This window comes from Plectropomus leopardus, chromosome 19 (assembly GCF_026936395.1).
Source record: "Plectropomus leopardus strain MGB_pleo_1.0 chromosome 19, ASM2693639v1, whole genome shotgun sequence".
In the NCBI taxonomy this organism is placed as follows: domain Eukaryota; kingdom Metazoa; phylum Chordata; class Actinopteri; order Perciformes; family Serranidae; genus Plectropomus; species Plectropomus leopardus.
Genome location: NC_142194.1, coordinates 14,367,713 through 14,385,459, shown reverse-complemented (window position 1 = coordinate 14,385,459; position 17,747 = coordinate 14,367,713). Strand labels below are relative to the sequence as shown.

Here is a 17,747-nt window from a genome sequence, read left to right as displayed (position 1 = left end):
TTAGGCCTGGACAGTTTGATTTACAATGTGCACTGGCATCGAAATTCTTCCAGCAGGATTATATTGGAAGGTTTGGCAGATCGGGCTTCTGACACACCCCCGTGAATTACACTGCTGTAAGTGACAGATTAATCACCATCTCTGGGTAATACTGGAGACAAACCAAGACAAACAGGAATAAAAATCTATACTCTTCCATCATAAGTGAATCACAGAACTAAAGAGTGTTAATTTCTGTGCTGACACATGTTTTGCTCTGAGATACTGACATGCATTGGTGAACTCATAACCTTTTAGTCAGTGCGATACTACAGGTTATTTATGTAGTGCCCTCTGGTGGTTGCATTAAGTGCATTTTGAATACTTACGCAAAAGACAAGGGCAAAGTCTCCCCGACTTTATCCAATTTATCTCAGGAACATTTTGTAATCGTATCAGGGCAAAGGAAACTGAATTATGTGCTATTTATAAGAAGAAGGGGACACAAACTGACACTGATGCACAGTGATTTGACTTTGTCACCAGAGGAGAAAAACATAGATGACCCAAAAGGTTTTGGTTGGTTTGCTTTCTTAAAGTTGTTATTTAGAGTTAGTAAGTAAAAATTAGATAACAGAATTAAGATTTCAGCTTTGAATGATGAGTTCAGTAATTAAGCCCAGTCGCAAGAACAAAAGGTTCACACTGCCTTCTCATCAGATTGAGGATGGGCGGACTGACACAGAGACAAAAAGACTGCCAAGTGGCCAAGGAGCAGACCACTATTCAAGACCAGCTGTGTTTTTATATGACGATTTCAGCAGCACTTACGCAACAACAACCGCATGTTTTACGGCCATATCAACACATTTCCTGCCGTGGTTGTAGCGACATGACATGGTATTTTCATTGCAACGTTGACACATTTTCAGGTGTGGTTAAGTTAACAACAACCAGTATTTTTTCACACAATTTTGGTACATTCACAGTGATAGTTGAGGCAACAATAACCAGGTACTTTACAAGACAAAGTTAGCACATTTCCAGCGGGAGTTGTTGTGACATACGGGTATTTTTTAAGGCGAAGTCAGCTCATTTCCAGAGATGGGTGTGGCAACAACAACTAAGTATTTTCAAGGTGAAGTCTCCACATTTCCAGCGGTGGTTGTGGTGACAATACCAGGTATTTCAAGCCAAAACATGATCTTTTCCTCACCATAACCAAGCGTTTGTTTGTTGTTGTTTTTTTGCGTAAACCTAACCACAAGATTTCAACATATTGGCTAATAATGAAACCTACAAATGTAACGTTTATTCATGGTTTGCAGAAATGTACAATACCGAAATTCATTCTGAAATCTGGGTTCAGTAATTACTTTAATTTATTCAGTAATTGTTGGATATGAATTATTATTATTATTATTATTATTAACAGGCTTAAATAGAATTAAGTACAAATCAATATTTTCAAAAGCCAGACAATATGCCCATCAGGGATTGGAGCAGACTGGAGATGAGTTTGCCAACAGTGACTCAGGCTCAGCAGCACAGCAGTCACTCTGAATATTTTCAGCACATCCCTCTCCAGTACTTAGCAATGACCTCTGTTCACTCAACTGTCATTTTGAAAAATAACAGCCAGTCACACCTTGGAACAGCCAACAGCTAGTTTGGTGAAAAGCCCTCAGACTGAAGTGTCTTCCTGGATCTTTCTCAGACACGGGGCCAATTAGGTGGCCCTGGCATTAACACGCAACTGTTAGTGTACAAAATCTCAATCATATTCACAAGAACTTTCCTAATAATTTTGTTTACATGCATTTAAAAGCCAACAGCTTAAAAAAAGTGTCAATGTCTACAATATACAAACCTATACACATGGTGTGCATGGTTTCCTTGTAGCAGCCTTGCATAAATCCTTAGCAATGTGCTGAAGATTTTGTATCCGTTTACATACAGCTATAGCTTGACATTTGTGTCTCTAATCTGTGTACTTCAGTGCAATCCCTTCTGAGCTTTTCATTTAAGTAGCTATCAATTTTGCCTGTACAGTGTGTCATTTATTCATCATTTTTTAGTCATTATGTGACTCTATTGCTATCTGCACAAATGGCAAAAATCGCACTAATGCACCTACTTCAAAGAGATGTCTATTGTCAGCATCACCATAACAGCAGGGGAGGACTTAAGGGGAGTCATACAGCACTTCACAAGTAAGACTGGCAGCCATCAGCACTACAAAATTGCACAGCACAATGAAGCCCTAAGACCACCTGTCACCTCTAGAGCTGTCACCTCCTTTTAACATGCTAGAAGTGCACACAGGGCATGTAGATCCTCTTTTAGCAAACTGAGGACATGAGCTAAGGTCTGAAAGCTCTCTTTTCAAAGTTCATGCTTGGTACTTGACAGAGTTAAAAGAAACATGTTTTCTTGACCACGCAGTTGCAATCCCGCTTAAAAGGGGACGCTGTGTAAAACCTGAAATGTGAAAATCTTCATAAAGGACACACATTACATGGCCTTTATGAAGATTTCCTCCTTGTGCCCTTCACACAAACAGCAGCACTAAATGGGTTTATCTTGTCGGCTTTCTTGCCATCAGCAGCATTATAATACAACCACACTCCTTTAGGGTACTATAGTGGCTTTTTTCCAAGAGCGCCTGCAGCTAATAAGTATATTGTTAAGTATAAGTGAGGATTATCCAGAGTAGCTCTTTGGCAGGCTGCATCCCCTTTTCTTTACATCCTTGTTCAAATGCACACCACTGATGTTGAAGAGGGAGCAGAAGCACTCTGAAAGGTTGTTGGCACAGTGAAGGACAAACCTCTTAATATCATCTTTAAAGGAGGCTAATGCAGCATGTTCTTTTTTGTCACATGTCTAGCCCGAGGTGCACCTTGCAGGTGAAGTTTTGAAAAATGAAAGATGTTGTTATAGTTCTGACAGCATGCCTGCTGAATATTAAAAGGAAAAACTAGCTTTTATTTAACCTTTATTTGGTTTTTGATTAATTTTGCCTGTAACAATACAGATCAGATGATAAACCACCTAGAAAAAGTGTTCATTGATGTGTCTAGTTTGCTTTATTCTGTTTTTAATTTGACTTTACCCAAATAGAAATTTTAAAAAATGCTTTTTTTAAAAAAAAAAAATGGTTAGTGGGTTTAATTAAGTCATAGGCTTGGAGCCAAAGCCCCTTTTATGTTGCCTGTTCAAGGTGGGAATGTCATGCTGATATGCCACAGCACCTCTCTGGTAAAAGGTACAGTCACAGTGTGGAGGCAGAGTTGTGTCACCTTTAAGCCGGCAGCAGATGTAGTAAGAGCAGCAAATTGACATCTGTGTAAAGGGAACAGCCGGCAGGATCGGACAATGGCCAGGACAGGTATGACATTGGTTGTATTACCAAGCGGGCCAAGAGGGCACAGGCCCAGGGGCCCAAACTTTCAGGGGGGCCTTTGGCCTTCACATGCCAAAATGTCACTCTAATTTAACAACCAGGAGGAGAATCAAAATGAGCTCAAAGAGATACAAAAAGATCACAGAGAGATGCAAGGGAATTGAAGAAAGACACAAAATCAGCCTAAAAATGGGCAAAACAACCACAAAGACACACTTAATGACTACAAAGAGACAAAAAACAACCACAAGGGTGCAAAAATGACTATAAATGGACACAAAATGACTAAAAAGACAAAATAACCACAAAAAAATGTGTGAGGACTACAAAGAAATGCAAAACCACCGCAACCACCTGTGTCTTGCACCTAGGTAAGAGAGATAGTGGTGCCCATTGCATATGTGTAATCAGGGGTCATTTGTCTCATAATACGCCCGTGGTTGTCACGCTTTGACGTGTTGTGCTTGCAATCCACTGCTGGGAGATATAAAAGGCAGTTTGCAGCAGTTAGCAGCTAACTCACAGAAGAATAACAGTTACCGAAAAAGTCTGCAAATGGGGGTGACAATGAGGTCCGGGAGTGTCCTACCCTCTGAGCTGGGGACAAGATCAGAAGATTCTCCCCTTTAAATAACAACTTCATCAAAATACCAGCCATTAAATCATTTCAACACATACATTCATACAAATTTTAAAAGATAAGACAGTTTATCATACTGTGTAGAGGTCTTTCTTTTTTTTTGCAACTTCTTGCACAGGCAAAAACACAAAAATTCAGGTCTGGGTTCTCTCTCAGATACTTTCAGGGGGAATAATTATCTTTAGCTGAGGCAGTCAACCAGTGTTGAGCAGTCGGCTATAGAACACAATTACAAATTGTAGGTTTAAGCTTCAGAGACAAAAACACCAGACAAGCAGACGGAGAAGCATAGAATTCAATGTCTGTATTATATGTCCTACTATGTGAAAAGACTTGAGTACACAAAAGATTTTCAGGTCTGTTTTTCTTTTTATTTTCTGGCATGTTGTCCATCTTTAAAATACACTGAAGATTACTGATATGCAGTTTATCATCTTTTTTCACGGTACAGTGAGACCCTGATTCCTGTGTAATGACACTGTTATAGGATTATTCTACAAACACAAAATAAAAACACATTAGCTGGCATACTAGCCTTATGAAATGCATCGTAACGACCACTTTGCAACAAAAAAGCAAGACAATGCCCATACAGTCCTTAAAGATGCACGATTCAAAAGGAGTTTGACATTAAAACAACTGATTTAATTCAACAACATAATCAAGTTAAATGCTATTACACAGGAATCTGTTAAATATCAAAACAAAAAAATATTAACAGAAATGCTCTTTTCACAAGTGTAGCAAAAGACTTACAATTTATCGTAGATGAAATAGTAACAAGTGACAAGGCCTAAAATAAATGATAATCTCTTGCCATTCTGTCATAAAAACCTGACAAACACAGGAAATCTCAAGAGATAAGAGTGACGAAGACTCACATTTGTTCCAACAAGACACTGTACAGCTCAGGGTGGAGGTTTCAGGGCTAAAAATGGTCGACAGCTTTTAAAATTCTGCAGATCAACATGTCCTCCTCCTTCCATGGAAAGCCAAGGCATTATAAAAAGGTAACGGAAATCCTTGTACTCAAAGATGGAAATAAAGTCATAGCATCAGAGGGCTCTTAAAAAAACTTACAAAACAAATTAGTAAACAGCCAGGGGAGCATGGTGTCCCTGGTCTGATTTCATTAAGCAGATGTCTTTCTCCAAAATCTATCCACCACACCAATCCAAGGGCAAGTTAAAAAACCTAATGTCCAAGTTGCACAGCAAATGACACAATAACAGACTACAGTAAAGAATCGACCAGAACTTCAGTGTTTCTCTGCATCATTCAACGTCTTGTTGTGAGCACACTGAAAGAACTGATCTTGTAACAAATGAAACTTCCAGTTCGCTAATAAAAAATGCATTTAAGTGTTCTAGAGTTTTGGAGTTTTCCATGCTTTAGTTTGATGACTGATGCGTTGTTCGTGCCGCCTCCAGTTTGCACCCCTATGCTGCTGGTAGTAATTGCAGTCTCATGTCTGCAGCATTTTGTATATGTACTCCACAGAAAATACAGACTTTAGCTTCAGCTGGGTGGATGATACATATGTACAGTAAATGCTATAACAGATAATTGGCAGAAGTGGTGTGACAAAATACTCTAGCTGTGAAAACACTGTGTGTGGTCACGGGGTGTTAAAAAGAGTCCTGGCCTAGCGCATAGCTTCCCCCATGAAAAAGGCAGAATGATTTCAGTCCATACAGCAAAGGCTTCGCATAAGAACTAAATGCTTTAGCACCATAGAATACCACTTGTTGGCAAGCAAAAAGAAGAACAAAAACCCCATAGGCAGCATGTGCTGGATGTCTACCAGCCTTTGAAAAAAAAAAAATCATCTCTTGTATTTCCAACACGTAAGGGAAATTGATTAAACTTTGATACGACGTAACGTACAGATACGTTTGCTTTTCCCACTTGCTGGGCAAATGGATGATGAGGTGTGGCAAAATCTCTACAACTGAAGCTTCAGTGGGTGCAGATCCTCCTGACTTATCTGTCTCTGATGTCACTGATGGCAGGTCCCCTTTAAGCGCAGACAAGTTTTGTCATGATGTCTGCCAAAGCTTATTTGGGCCCAGTAAAGTGGAGGAAAAGTTGTTCCAGAGATTGGAGAAGGATTCATGTGACCAGAGATTGATTTATGCAGATTTGAGCAAAGGGGCAGAAAAGGTAAGCAGGGTTGTGCTCTTGTGGACTCGCGGTAGCAGCCAGATGTAATCTTTTACATGTAGCCATGGGTTGTCTCTGGAAAGGCCTCCAACTGGGACCTGTGGTATATTGGAACAATATGACCTCAGATGGTATAAAAAAGTGACCCAAATGGATTGACGGGTTTGGGTTAGACTCAGACGCAGGTGCCTTGGTGTGCAGGAGGAAGGGCTTTTCGGTTCTTTAAACCCTGGGACTTGTCCTTAAAATCTGTTGGTTTCTGCTGTGAAATGTCTATCAGCGCACTGGCAACGATGAGTCCTAAAGAGAAAGAAAAATGTGAGGATGGTGAAACAAAAAATCTCAAGAACCCAATTTTATATAGAACATATTGCAGCCTCTAAGAACAAATGTTTCTTTTTCTTCCTGTTACGATCTTACATTAGGAATGGTTGTTTTTTATGTTAGCTTATGGTTTAAGCCATTTGCTGTATGTGACATATATTCAGTATAATTCTGGTGGTATACAAGATGACTGTATTTTATGTTTGAAATATTGTATTTTAAATGTGGATATGCTTTTTGAAAAAGGTAATTATTGAATTCATTTACTGGGTCTTGTGACCTGCTGACTCTTATGATATGAAATTATGAACACCAACAGATTTGGGTCACTGAACCGAGCTAAGCATATAGCTGGTAATATACACTGCATTTTTGACTGTGAAAACAGTCTGTTGGTTTTAAAATTATTTATCAAACAGATGATGGTATGTCCAGGCTAAAGGCATGACCTCTAGCTCTCCTTATGTAATAAAGGGTATGCCCCAGGGTTCAATCCCAGGACCACTCTTATTCACAATTTATATACACAGTATTTGTCAAAATGTGCCCCATGTAACTTTTCACTTGTATGCAGATGCTACTGTTACTACTCTGCTCCAACAAAGTGTAATGCTCTTTGTCAGTTCTGAAAGGCTTCTGAGTCTGTACCACAAGCTTTTTTTGAGTTGAAATCTATTTTGAATCCCCAAAAAACAAAAGTCATGTTTATAAAATGAACCTTCTATCTACATACACACACATCCAGAGCAAAAAGGTTAAAAAGTAGTTTATTTGTCAACTAATAATGTGCAACCCAAAGCCAATCAAAGTTTATCGAGAAAAAACAGAGTGTGGTAAGCATCACTCACTGCAGTAATGTGCTGTTTTTATTGTTTTACCACATTTCACCTTACAGACACACAAACAATATACCTAGGTGTTAGGTACACCTTAGGTGTGCCTAATTGAAAAATTGAAATCACTTAAGTTTTATAATTCAAACAAAAGTTCCAATATAGAATATATATACATATATATTTTTTTATAAATGTGATAGTTTTGGGGCATATAATTTACCAGTGATGACATGGTTAATGTGTGTGTTACCTGACTGTCCTGGAGGAGGTAAGTCTGACGGTCCAGAGGGCAGACGCATGAGGACAGTCAACACAGCAGCTTTCCCTCCTGAACATGGTTCCATTGCAACAGGTTTAGGTGCACCCTGAGATGAGAGACAAACAAACAAACAAACAAAAAAAAAACACACATGTGAAACACAATTTCAAGAAACTAAACTTTTAAAATCAGAAAAATGTTCACTGGTTTATTCAGTTTATTCAGATCTGTATCCTGCGTCCTTCACAGATGACATCAATAATAGTAACTTGTGTTAAGGTGTGACAGAAAAACGCATGATAGAAGTACTTTATTGACTTGATTGGTACAGAAACCCAGTGTCTCTTTGGCAACTAAGCTTAAATCAAAGTGATGTTGAAGTCACACTCGGAAAGTCTTGATAATTGTTTTCTACAACATCTTGTCGAATTTTCTCTTTTGGGGACCAGCAGGCCAACACTCACTGATATTAGCTGCTGGAGTTGTAGCATTTAAGACAAGACGCCCTCCTCCTGAGACAAATGGTTTGATTGGTCACACAACAAAAACACTTGTGTGTGTCCCTGTCAGACAGTCCATGTGTTGAGACAATGACCTACCCTCTCAGTTAATGGCCAAAACTGCTTGTCTCAAGCGTGAAAAACATGTCATCCTGATAATGAATGTCAGGGGTTTCACAGCATGTTTTGGATGAGGGGATAGAAATTGGGGAATAATAACATGTCTGAATAGAATTGACTTTTTTTCCTCAGTGTCTGGCTGAATTTAAAATGGAGATGGAGTCTGCAGAGACAAAATGGTAGAAAGGCAGAGACGCACAAGCACATGCATTAAAACATGAGAGCATCAGGAGTGGGATGTGCTAATTTGTACTACCATGTTCCTCTGGAATATGTTGTATATTGCAGCCGTGCAAACAGGAAAAAAAAGATGCTAATTTGAGTATTCTGAATGAGGATTAACTCTAAAAGCCTTGATATACTGAATATGAATATACTGAATGATACAGTCAAATATGCAGATTTCCTTTGATCAAAAGTCAGTGCAATCTTGTTTCCTATAAGGCATGCAGTGTAATTTTCCATGAAACTTTCAATTAATTTTGGCATTTTTTGATGCCATAGTTAATAACAACAGTATGTTTATTAGTTATATGGTGATACTGAAGGTGTTAAAATTGAGCATTAAGGCAACTGAGCATTGTAAATTTACATCCACTAAAAGAGCTTGTTTTTGCCACTGACAGGCTAAGATCATCATTCTAAGTGACTGAAACATTGTGGAAAGGAGCTCTACTGAGACAGACGTTTAGTTAAAGGGTAAGATCCCTTTTTGTTTAACCAGAAACAGCCCTCCCCAAAATTGCCACGGCTAAACTCCCCAGACTCCATTTAAATGAGCAGTTATTAAAACTTGGCAAAACGTACTTCATTCTAAGTCTACAGAAACAAAATTAAATTCATAAGAACTGTCGAGGTTTGTCTTTGCATCGTTCTAGCAATCACCAACTCTAATTTGACTGAAATGAACCTGTAATGCACAATGTGCTGACTCTATATTTGCAGAAATGACTGTTTATTTCAATGGTGGCTTTGGAAAATACAATTTCAGGGTGGTTTCTGGTTAAACAAAAGGATCTTACTCTAACAAAAAAAATCTATCTCTGTAGGGATCCACTCTGTACGTTCAGATACTTAAAATGTGAATCCTGGACTTTCAGTGGCAAAAATAAGTAAATTTTGTGAACGTTAGCAGCAGAGATTACATTGCTGCCTGTTTTGCTGCTGCTGGTTTTAGCTCTCTCGTGCAGTACTGCACCAATTTTTAAAACTGTTGTTCACATTGGTCAAGTGGACACAAAAAAAGTTTCCCTTTATATGAGGAACCTCCTAATACAAAGCTAACCATGGATAATAATTTTATAGTACATGATGAATAAGATGAGAACACTTTAAATGAGAAATGTCATATGTCTTGACAACTTCGATCAAGTGAAAGAAACTATTGAAGGATGATTCTTCAAGCTAATGGATTTGTCCTTTCTCAAAAAATAAACCTCTTTGCAGACTTCGAATCATTTGAGGTTATGAATGCTGTCAACATTGGCCCAGGTTATTTTCCATTTGTCTGTACTACTAATCAGCCGGAACTAATACAGAAGGACAGAAAGATGAGGAGAATGGAGAGCGGGACAAAGGTGAACCAAAGTACAAAAAGAAAGTACATTAAATGTGACAGACACAAACTCTAATTGTCAATCAGTTGCTAAACTGTTCGAAGAAGCCCAACATTTAAAACGCTTTTCTCAAGCCATAAAACCTAATGAGAGCACACATTACAAGGCCTAATTTGAAACTACCCTTTCACTAAATACAGTGTATACTTAGCTTTAAAAAAATTTCCACGCAACCCTGGATCAAGGACGACCTAGGTACATTAATTAGTCTTGTCGCCTCTAACCTATGATAACAATAAAAGTAATGCTCTGAGTGACTCAAAACTTTCTAAGGCACCATATGAAAGTGACACGAGGCTATGAGAGTCATACTGCACATACGAGACATGTTTCTATATTGCAGGCAGGCTTGAGAGTGACAGCTTGTTTACTGTGCATGCATCGTTCTCAACCCAATTAGACCACATGATCAGAACACAATATTCTCGTGCATCTTTTTAAGCACAGCAGACCTACATTTGATCTACAGCTGACATACAAGGGCAATTAAACTGCTAGCCATTTCATGACCATTAGAGTGATCCTGCTAATGAATAGCTATATAAGCAATATTCATGCAAGGGAGCTAATTTAACCCTATGCTGAGTTTTGATTAAGGCAGATTCCCCTGCAAGCTACATGGACCACTGGGTAAAACATCATTACACTGTTACAAACAAATTAGTAACACTGAGACCAAATTCTGGTTTGTAAGACAGAAGCCACGATAATGCTGTATGGCATATGTAGAAGTCTTCATCTTAACATTAATCAGTGCAAGGTCAGTTGCTAAGTTATGAAATGGAAACGTCTGATTTAAATACATGGTAAGTAGGACTCTAGGGATAGCCATGATGGTTTGTCAGTCCACCACTTTGGCCCAGACTGAAATATCTCAACACCTACGGAACAGCTTGAGATGAAATTTGGTTAAAATGTTAATGGTCCCCAAAGGACGATTGCCATCAACATCTCTTGACTTTTCCTCTAGTGCCACAAGCAAATGGAAACTTTTGGCTTTTACTGAAATATCTCAACAATTCTTGGATTGACTGCCTTGAAACATAATGTATGAAAATGGTTTGATGTTTGACACATATTCAATCAGACATTTGCTCTTTGTTGACATAAAAAGCAAAAAGAGAGAGCGCAATGTTTGCCATTAAAAATATAAATTACAAATTTTTGTTTGTGTGAAAGGCAGCAATAATAGCGAAGGCAAACTGCCTTCTTTCTTCTTGCTTTTTCTCATTTTCTCGGTGAAATGCTCTTATTAATCTCTGATAATGGAATGATTCCCTAAAATGCAAAAGAGAATAGAAACATTAATAAACCATTTCATTCTATTTCAATCATAGAGTTGCTTTTTTAAAATTGCGTCTCCATTTTAATATCTTCCAAAGGTTTAAACTACCTGTATTTATACAATATGCATTAATCGAGCTGTATTATGCTCATTCATAACCATCCAAGCAACATAAGCATGTGCACAAACACACACACACACACACACACACACACACACACACAAACACGCACACACACACACACACACACACACACACACACACACACACACACACACACACACACACACACACAAAATGTATCCGCTTTCCTCTTCCCTGCTGACAGGTGTCATCCATCATACTCGCTGTCTGTTAGTGGTTCCATATGTTAAATGCCGGCCATAGTGAGTAGAGACATCTGTGGCACCGAGGCCTGGGCCTGCAGTGTTTGGGCCCCGACTGGCTCTCTGTATAACAGCTGCTGACATCTTGGTCACTAAATGTAATGTCCATCTCTTATGGGGTTTAAACTGACCAAAAATGGAGGAAATGGGCACAAAAGCTGTTGTAATTTTCTCTCAGACCAGCTGGAGGGTCTGCAAAGACTTAGCGACAGAGAGCTGGTACTAATTAATGCAGTGAGATCAGCGCTGACAGTAGAATCGGAGAATAGGGTCTTAAATGTTGTGTTGGAATGGGTGTGAGGGGTCATTCTGATACTGCAGCCCCTGTTTCCTGTGTGAGCTGGACCATGTTTTAGTGTGGTTATAATATTCTAAAGCTTAATCCAAACTTTGTCCCTGACATTTTAAACCAACCTCAGACTTCTGAATGTACATATACAGCACTGCAGTTCATGTGTCTGTATATACGCTTATATCATTTATACACTTAATCTTGTGATGAGTGGGTCTGAGTTTAAAGTACAAACAGAGCTGGTGAAACAAATGGGAAACCAGTGATGCTAGCGTGACATCGGTGTCCTCTTTGACATCAAAAATCATTTCCAATAGCTAAGTGGTGCCAGATGCCGACCAATTAACCTTTATAAAAGAGAATTAGGCTTGTTTTATACAGTTCACCTTCAGCTGGAGCCAAGGCATGTAATGGAGCAGTATGCAGTCCAACATATGCATTTGCACATTTGAAACCATGCAGATTTTTGTTATGGGCTCATACACTGACATATTTAAAAGCTGGCAAAAGGCTACAGTGTGCTGTGGCTGAATAACACTCTGTGTTTCTATAGATACAAAGATTTCAGTTATAGATGTAGCTTCCTCATGCAAATCATTTTAACAGCTGGAGACTTAATAATTAAACTTAATTAAAAAAAAAAAAACATCACAGTGAGCAAACTGCAGCAAATGCAGCAGCAACTACATGACCTCTGAAAAACACATTTTCAACACAGTTGAGTGTTTGTTTTGCTTTTGTCTCCCTGTAAGGTATGCTTTATGACCTTTCAGTGTATATAAGATATTCATGTTCTATTTGGCTACTTCACATCTAGAATCAACACTCTGCCTACAGTAACACAGGCGTCAGGCATCGTTGAATGTCATTCAGTACCATTCCTGTCCCTCTGGAAGTGAATGGGGAATCTAGCATATATGATTAACCAACACCTAAAAGGAATACTTCACCTCCTAAATGATCATTTGGTAATCAGATACAATTCCCATTTTGTGTTGAATTCTTGAAGAAAACATTTTTCCCACCTGCCTCCAGTGAATTAGGAATACAAAAAAAGAGAAAATTCTAGATAAATTGAAGTCTAACAGGGGTCTGCACTTTATAACTGCAGAACTATATTGAAACATCTGTTAACAAACTCTCATTTAATCTGTCACATGCTCAGTACTTCCCAAACAGACAGCTCTTTCTGACAGGGATGTAAACTAAAGGTGAAGCTTATTTATGCTCTCTGAAATGCCAGAGACCACTGACAAAAACAGTAATTTTACCTCCTTTGACACAGAAGCTGCTGGTCTCCTGTAACCTTGATCAGGAAGTTTGTTTGTAAAGGGTTAGTTCAGATTTACCAAAGTCACAAAATAACACAAACTAATTAAACGAGGCAGTGGTTGACCAGCAGCTCCTGTGTTTAGGGAGGTAAAATTACAGATTTTTTCAATGAAGTCTGGCTGCGAGTTCCACTTTCAGTTGAGTCCACTGTCGTAAAGGGGTGTCTGTTTAGGAGGTACTGACTTTTACTTGGTCAAATAAAGGATATATATATATGTATGTATATGTAAATCCTAAAACATGGGGTGACTTATTAATAAACAAATTTTCATGTTGGGGGTTGAAGTATTTCTTTAGTTAGGAGCTGCTTGTTGAATTAGATGTAAGGCTGTCTACAGGTTTTTAAAAAGTCTACAATTTTAAAAACCCATCTAGGCAATATACTGGGCAGGAAAATTGTTTGCTTGTATGCTGAATTTACTACTTCATGAGGTGTTACTGAAAAGCATTCAGCATGCAAACTTCTGTGAAATCAATTTAGGACACATGTAAATCACGTTTCTCAGGTGCTTTCTGTCACAAAACTTTTATAGTAACTTCTTAAAAAACTGTGCGGACATCTAAGTGAAACTGAAAGTCAAGCATTTGTAGGTTCATTCTGCATCTTGAAAGGGTCAAGAAACAGAAGACTGAAGAGCGTTTTTTTCCAGTTATCATTTCCAAAACAGCTTGGGATATTGTTTACAGCAATATTCTCCAGTGGATGCAAAGTCTCTGCCTTAATGCGCCTTATAACAAGAACACTGCATTTGGATTTTTTGCAGAAATGGGGGGGGCACTACTGGAATAAATTACGAAATTACAGATTGACACACGTGTCCAAATGACAAGTATGTAATTAACATTTTACCTAAATCAAGGCAAAGCAGTAGTCTCCAGAACAATTCAGATTCAGACTGCACCTCCCCTGCTTTAAAAGTACACTCAGAGAGCTGAGAAGCATTTGTTTTTCTCCTCTTTTGCTCTTTACATTGCCCTTCACAACACCATAATGCATGGTGAGTACCACTCAGTATTAGACATTAATAGCTAATGTAATACCTCTTTCCCGGTTGCCACAGTGATTTTATTTCTTTCAGCAGCAGGTGACACAGAGGTGGCTCTGGCTAAGGAAACACTGCTGGTCCTCCGATGTCAATTTGAGAATGTAGCTCCCCATATTGCTCCAAGCTATGCTTTTATCCTGTGTGTCATAGAGCCCTAGACAGTGCTTAGCACCAGACTTCTTCTCTATTTTCTATTTGTATGGGAGGTATTCACACCATAGGAATAAAGAGGCAACTGGACAGATCGTTTCAGATGTGCGAAAACACATGAGCATTCGGGGTTTAATAACAAATGAATACAAATTTGAGTTCAAAATCAACATGAAGCATGTTTCTAGTAAACAACCCAGGAGGACAAATTAGGCTAAATGAAAATATGCACACCGCAGAACAAAGAATAATAAAATGTTCCACGCACGATGTTGACATCATCGTTTTACCACCAGAACAACAATCAATTTTAATCTAAATTGGCATCATGACATCACTTTGCTTAAAAGATGTTTCTTTTTTTATAATAATGACCGAAAAATGTAAGCAAGTCTGTAGCCCTGATTGCAGAGGACAATTCATATAAAGAAGAGGGACACAGGAAGAAAAGACCATCACTGGGAGATTTCTTATTGATGTGGGCAGCGGATAAAAGGCTGATATATTGTGGAGCGGAGGGCATGAGCCGGTTGAGTACATCACAATGAGGTTCAATTATGTGGCACTACAAAACTATTGTATGTATGTCAGTAAAAGCACTCACAAATCTAAGGTTGATTGTATCAGATGCCTGTGCAAAGATGACAAGACTCCAGTTTGGTGAAAACATATCTTGCTGCTATTTAGGAACGCTGCAGTAGTTAAGATGAAAGAATACTGAGGCATCATTATTAGACATCAGTATAAAAGACTCTTGCAAGATGTTACAGGAATACAGTTGTAGTTACACTGCAACTACATGTTATTGCACACATTATATTGGCATTCATCTGAGAATATTTTGTGTGTGTGTGTGTGTGTGTGTGTGTGTGTGTGTGTGTGTGTATTTGTGTAGGACTCACATCAACCACAGGCTGCAACAGTTCTGTTTCTTCTGTGTTGGCATCCAGTGCAACTGCAACTGAGGCAAATGGACGACTGGCCATCTGCTGACGCTCTCTCATCAGTTGCTGTAAAATCAAGCAAAACATAGAACGCAGTCCAATTAAATAACAGATACATAAAGAAACAAGAGAGACATATGCTCTACTGAAATAATAATATATGAATACATACAAAGTGCTAAATTATTTACATGCAATATACAACATGAATTTATGAATCCTCAAACGTGCTATATTCATAGTGAAGCTGAAAATACAAAATCCACATTTTTAATATCAGCCTATAATAATGAAAAATTTAAAGGAAGTCAGTATCATCCTAAACCACCTCCATTAGATTATTATCATTATTTAGAATTATTATGTGGCCAACTTTACTCACTGAGCTCAAACTCAGGATTTCCAGTTGTGTGATCTTTTATTTTGAATCAACATCTAATAGATTTTAACACAAATATATGTTTGTTTTTTTCTTTTTGAAACTTGAAATTTTTTGTCCATTCACATAAACAATGTATTTAAATTATTCCAAACATGTTTTAATATTGTGCACACTACAGTAATATGACCTCAATGTAAACCAGCACTTCTACAAATACTAGGATTAGATACAGACAAATGTTTTTCAGACTAACATTAAAAACAAAAAACTGGAAATTCATTCATCTTTATTGATCTGATCAAGCAGCCGGCAGCACAATATTATCTGTAATTTCTTTTCCACGTGCAGCACACCACCACAGAGACATATAAAAACGATTATTTCTGCACAGAAATGCCATGTTTAGCTTACTGCCCCAGAGTGACACTATTTCTGTTTCCCAGACTGAAGGGAAAATAGCCTCTCTTGTTCCATGCTAATCAATATTGTAAAACAACTAGCGCCATACTTTCATCAGCAACGCAGTGTCTAATCAATATCTAAACAGGCCGCCATTTTAGAGCCAAGGACATCACTGATTGGTATTGGATTTGTGATGAGCTTAAGTGTGCTGCATTAGGATCTAATTGTACTTCAGATTACTAAGCACATCAGGGAATGTGATGATCGGCCTCCTGACCTGCCCTTCCTTTGCACTTCTCTGAAGTTCAACAAATATGGCTCTATATGTGCACAAACATACAATTTAATACTAGAGCAATACATTATATCTACATTTTATAGGGTACAGTTCATTTTCTTGATGTTTTGGCGTTGTAACTTTCAGAACTTGATGTTAAAGCTATTGCAAATAGAAATGGTAAACACAAAAAGTTAGCAATTGTCCAACCATAGTTCAGCAACTGTAACGAGACGAGGCAAACATGTAAAGCTTTGGATTTCTCCACATGCCATTTAAAGAGTTCGTTCTCAAGTATTACTCTGAGGATGTAGTGACAGTTTTGGCAAATGTGACAAAGAGTTTTTTTTTTAAAATAATACCTACCAATTACAGCTTTAAAAAGTCAGTCTGAGGCAGTGATTTCAACTCAGCTGGAGCTAATGATGGTCAATTACCCCGACAACACGTGAAGCTTACCTACAGATAAAATCAAACACTACAATAGTAATAAGTTAAATCCACTTTGTCAAATAAAATAACAAATAAATAAAAAATCCAAGTATTAATTTCACTACCCAAGTCTTCAGACAATCCTTTAAAGAAGAAAATAAATCTATGATTTTCAAGTACACTAGACTGTTAAAGCACTTTCCAATTATCTGATGTTCTCCTTCTAATCAAACCTGTGTGTCTGTTGTTTGGGTCAGCTGCATGAAAAAAATTTTGGTGGTCCCAAGCCTGAATAGAAATTTGTCCTTGGTATTGTATTGAACCCTTATATTCTTGTGTCCAGACCCCCCACCCTCACTCATTCTGAATTTAATTAAGTATTCATTAGTCTGGCTATTAATTGGCAAAATTCAGATGAGGTCTGGAGAGGTTGATAGCATTGTTTGAGCGAACAAGTGGGAAAAACAATTCTGTAGACACTTTAAATTAAGGGAATCAATGACTCCATCTAATGTGACGGGTGTAGAGAAAGAGTACGTCACAGCTGTGTTCAGTCTCTCAAATTGTTAGTCCTGTTGCGAGTGTACACAGGAAAACACCAAATTGATGGAAACGTTGGTATTCAATTAACATGTCAAAAACCTTGATTAGATATTTAAAAAAACTAGAAGAGACTCATTACTAGTACTTCCACAGGCAGTTCTTCAACCAGCCTCAATCATCTGTGGCTTTTTATAAAGATTAAATTAAAGAAAGACCCCATACAGGCTCACAAAACAACAAATCAAAACAGCATGTCCTCAAATCCAGACGATATTTAATAGACCTTTTACATAAATGCACTCTGACCTGTCTGAAACTGGCTGAGTCACTTTGACTACAACAAATGCATCTAATTTTAAAGATGATTTTTTGGGGGCTTTGCCTTTATTAGACATGACAGTTTAAGTGTCACTCCCCAACTCCCACCAAACA

The 17,747-nt window shown here is 38.1% G+C and overlaps 1 protein-coding gene across 1 annotated transcript in view; it reads right to left on the bottom strand.

Annotated features, from left to right (window-relative positions):
* Positions 1–4,374: 4,374 nt before the first annotated feature.
* atrnl1b (attractin like 1b) overlaps positions 4,375–17,747 on the bottom strand; it is an 84,794-nt gene continuing 71,421 nt past the window's right edge. Inside the window, exons 27-29 of the mRNA XM_042507654.2 lie at positions 15,238–15,345; positions 7,599–7,713; positions 4,375–6,488 (exon numbers count right to left, since the gene is read on the bottom strand). Of these exons, the coding sequence (XP_042363588.2) occupies positions 6,364–6,488; positions 7,599–7,713; positions 15,238–15,345 (348 nt within the window). The 3' untranslated portion in view covers positions 4,375–6,363. The remainder of the gene's footprint in view (positions 6,489–7,598; positions 7,714–15,237; positions 15,346–17,747) is intronic.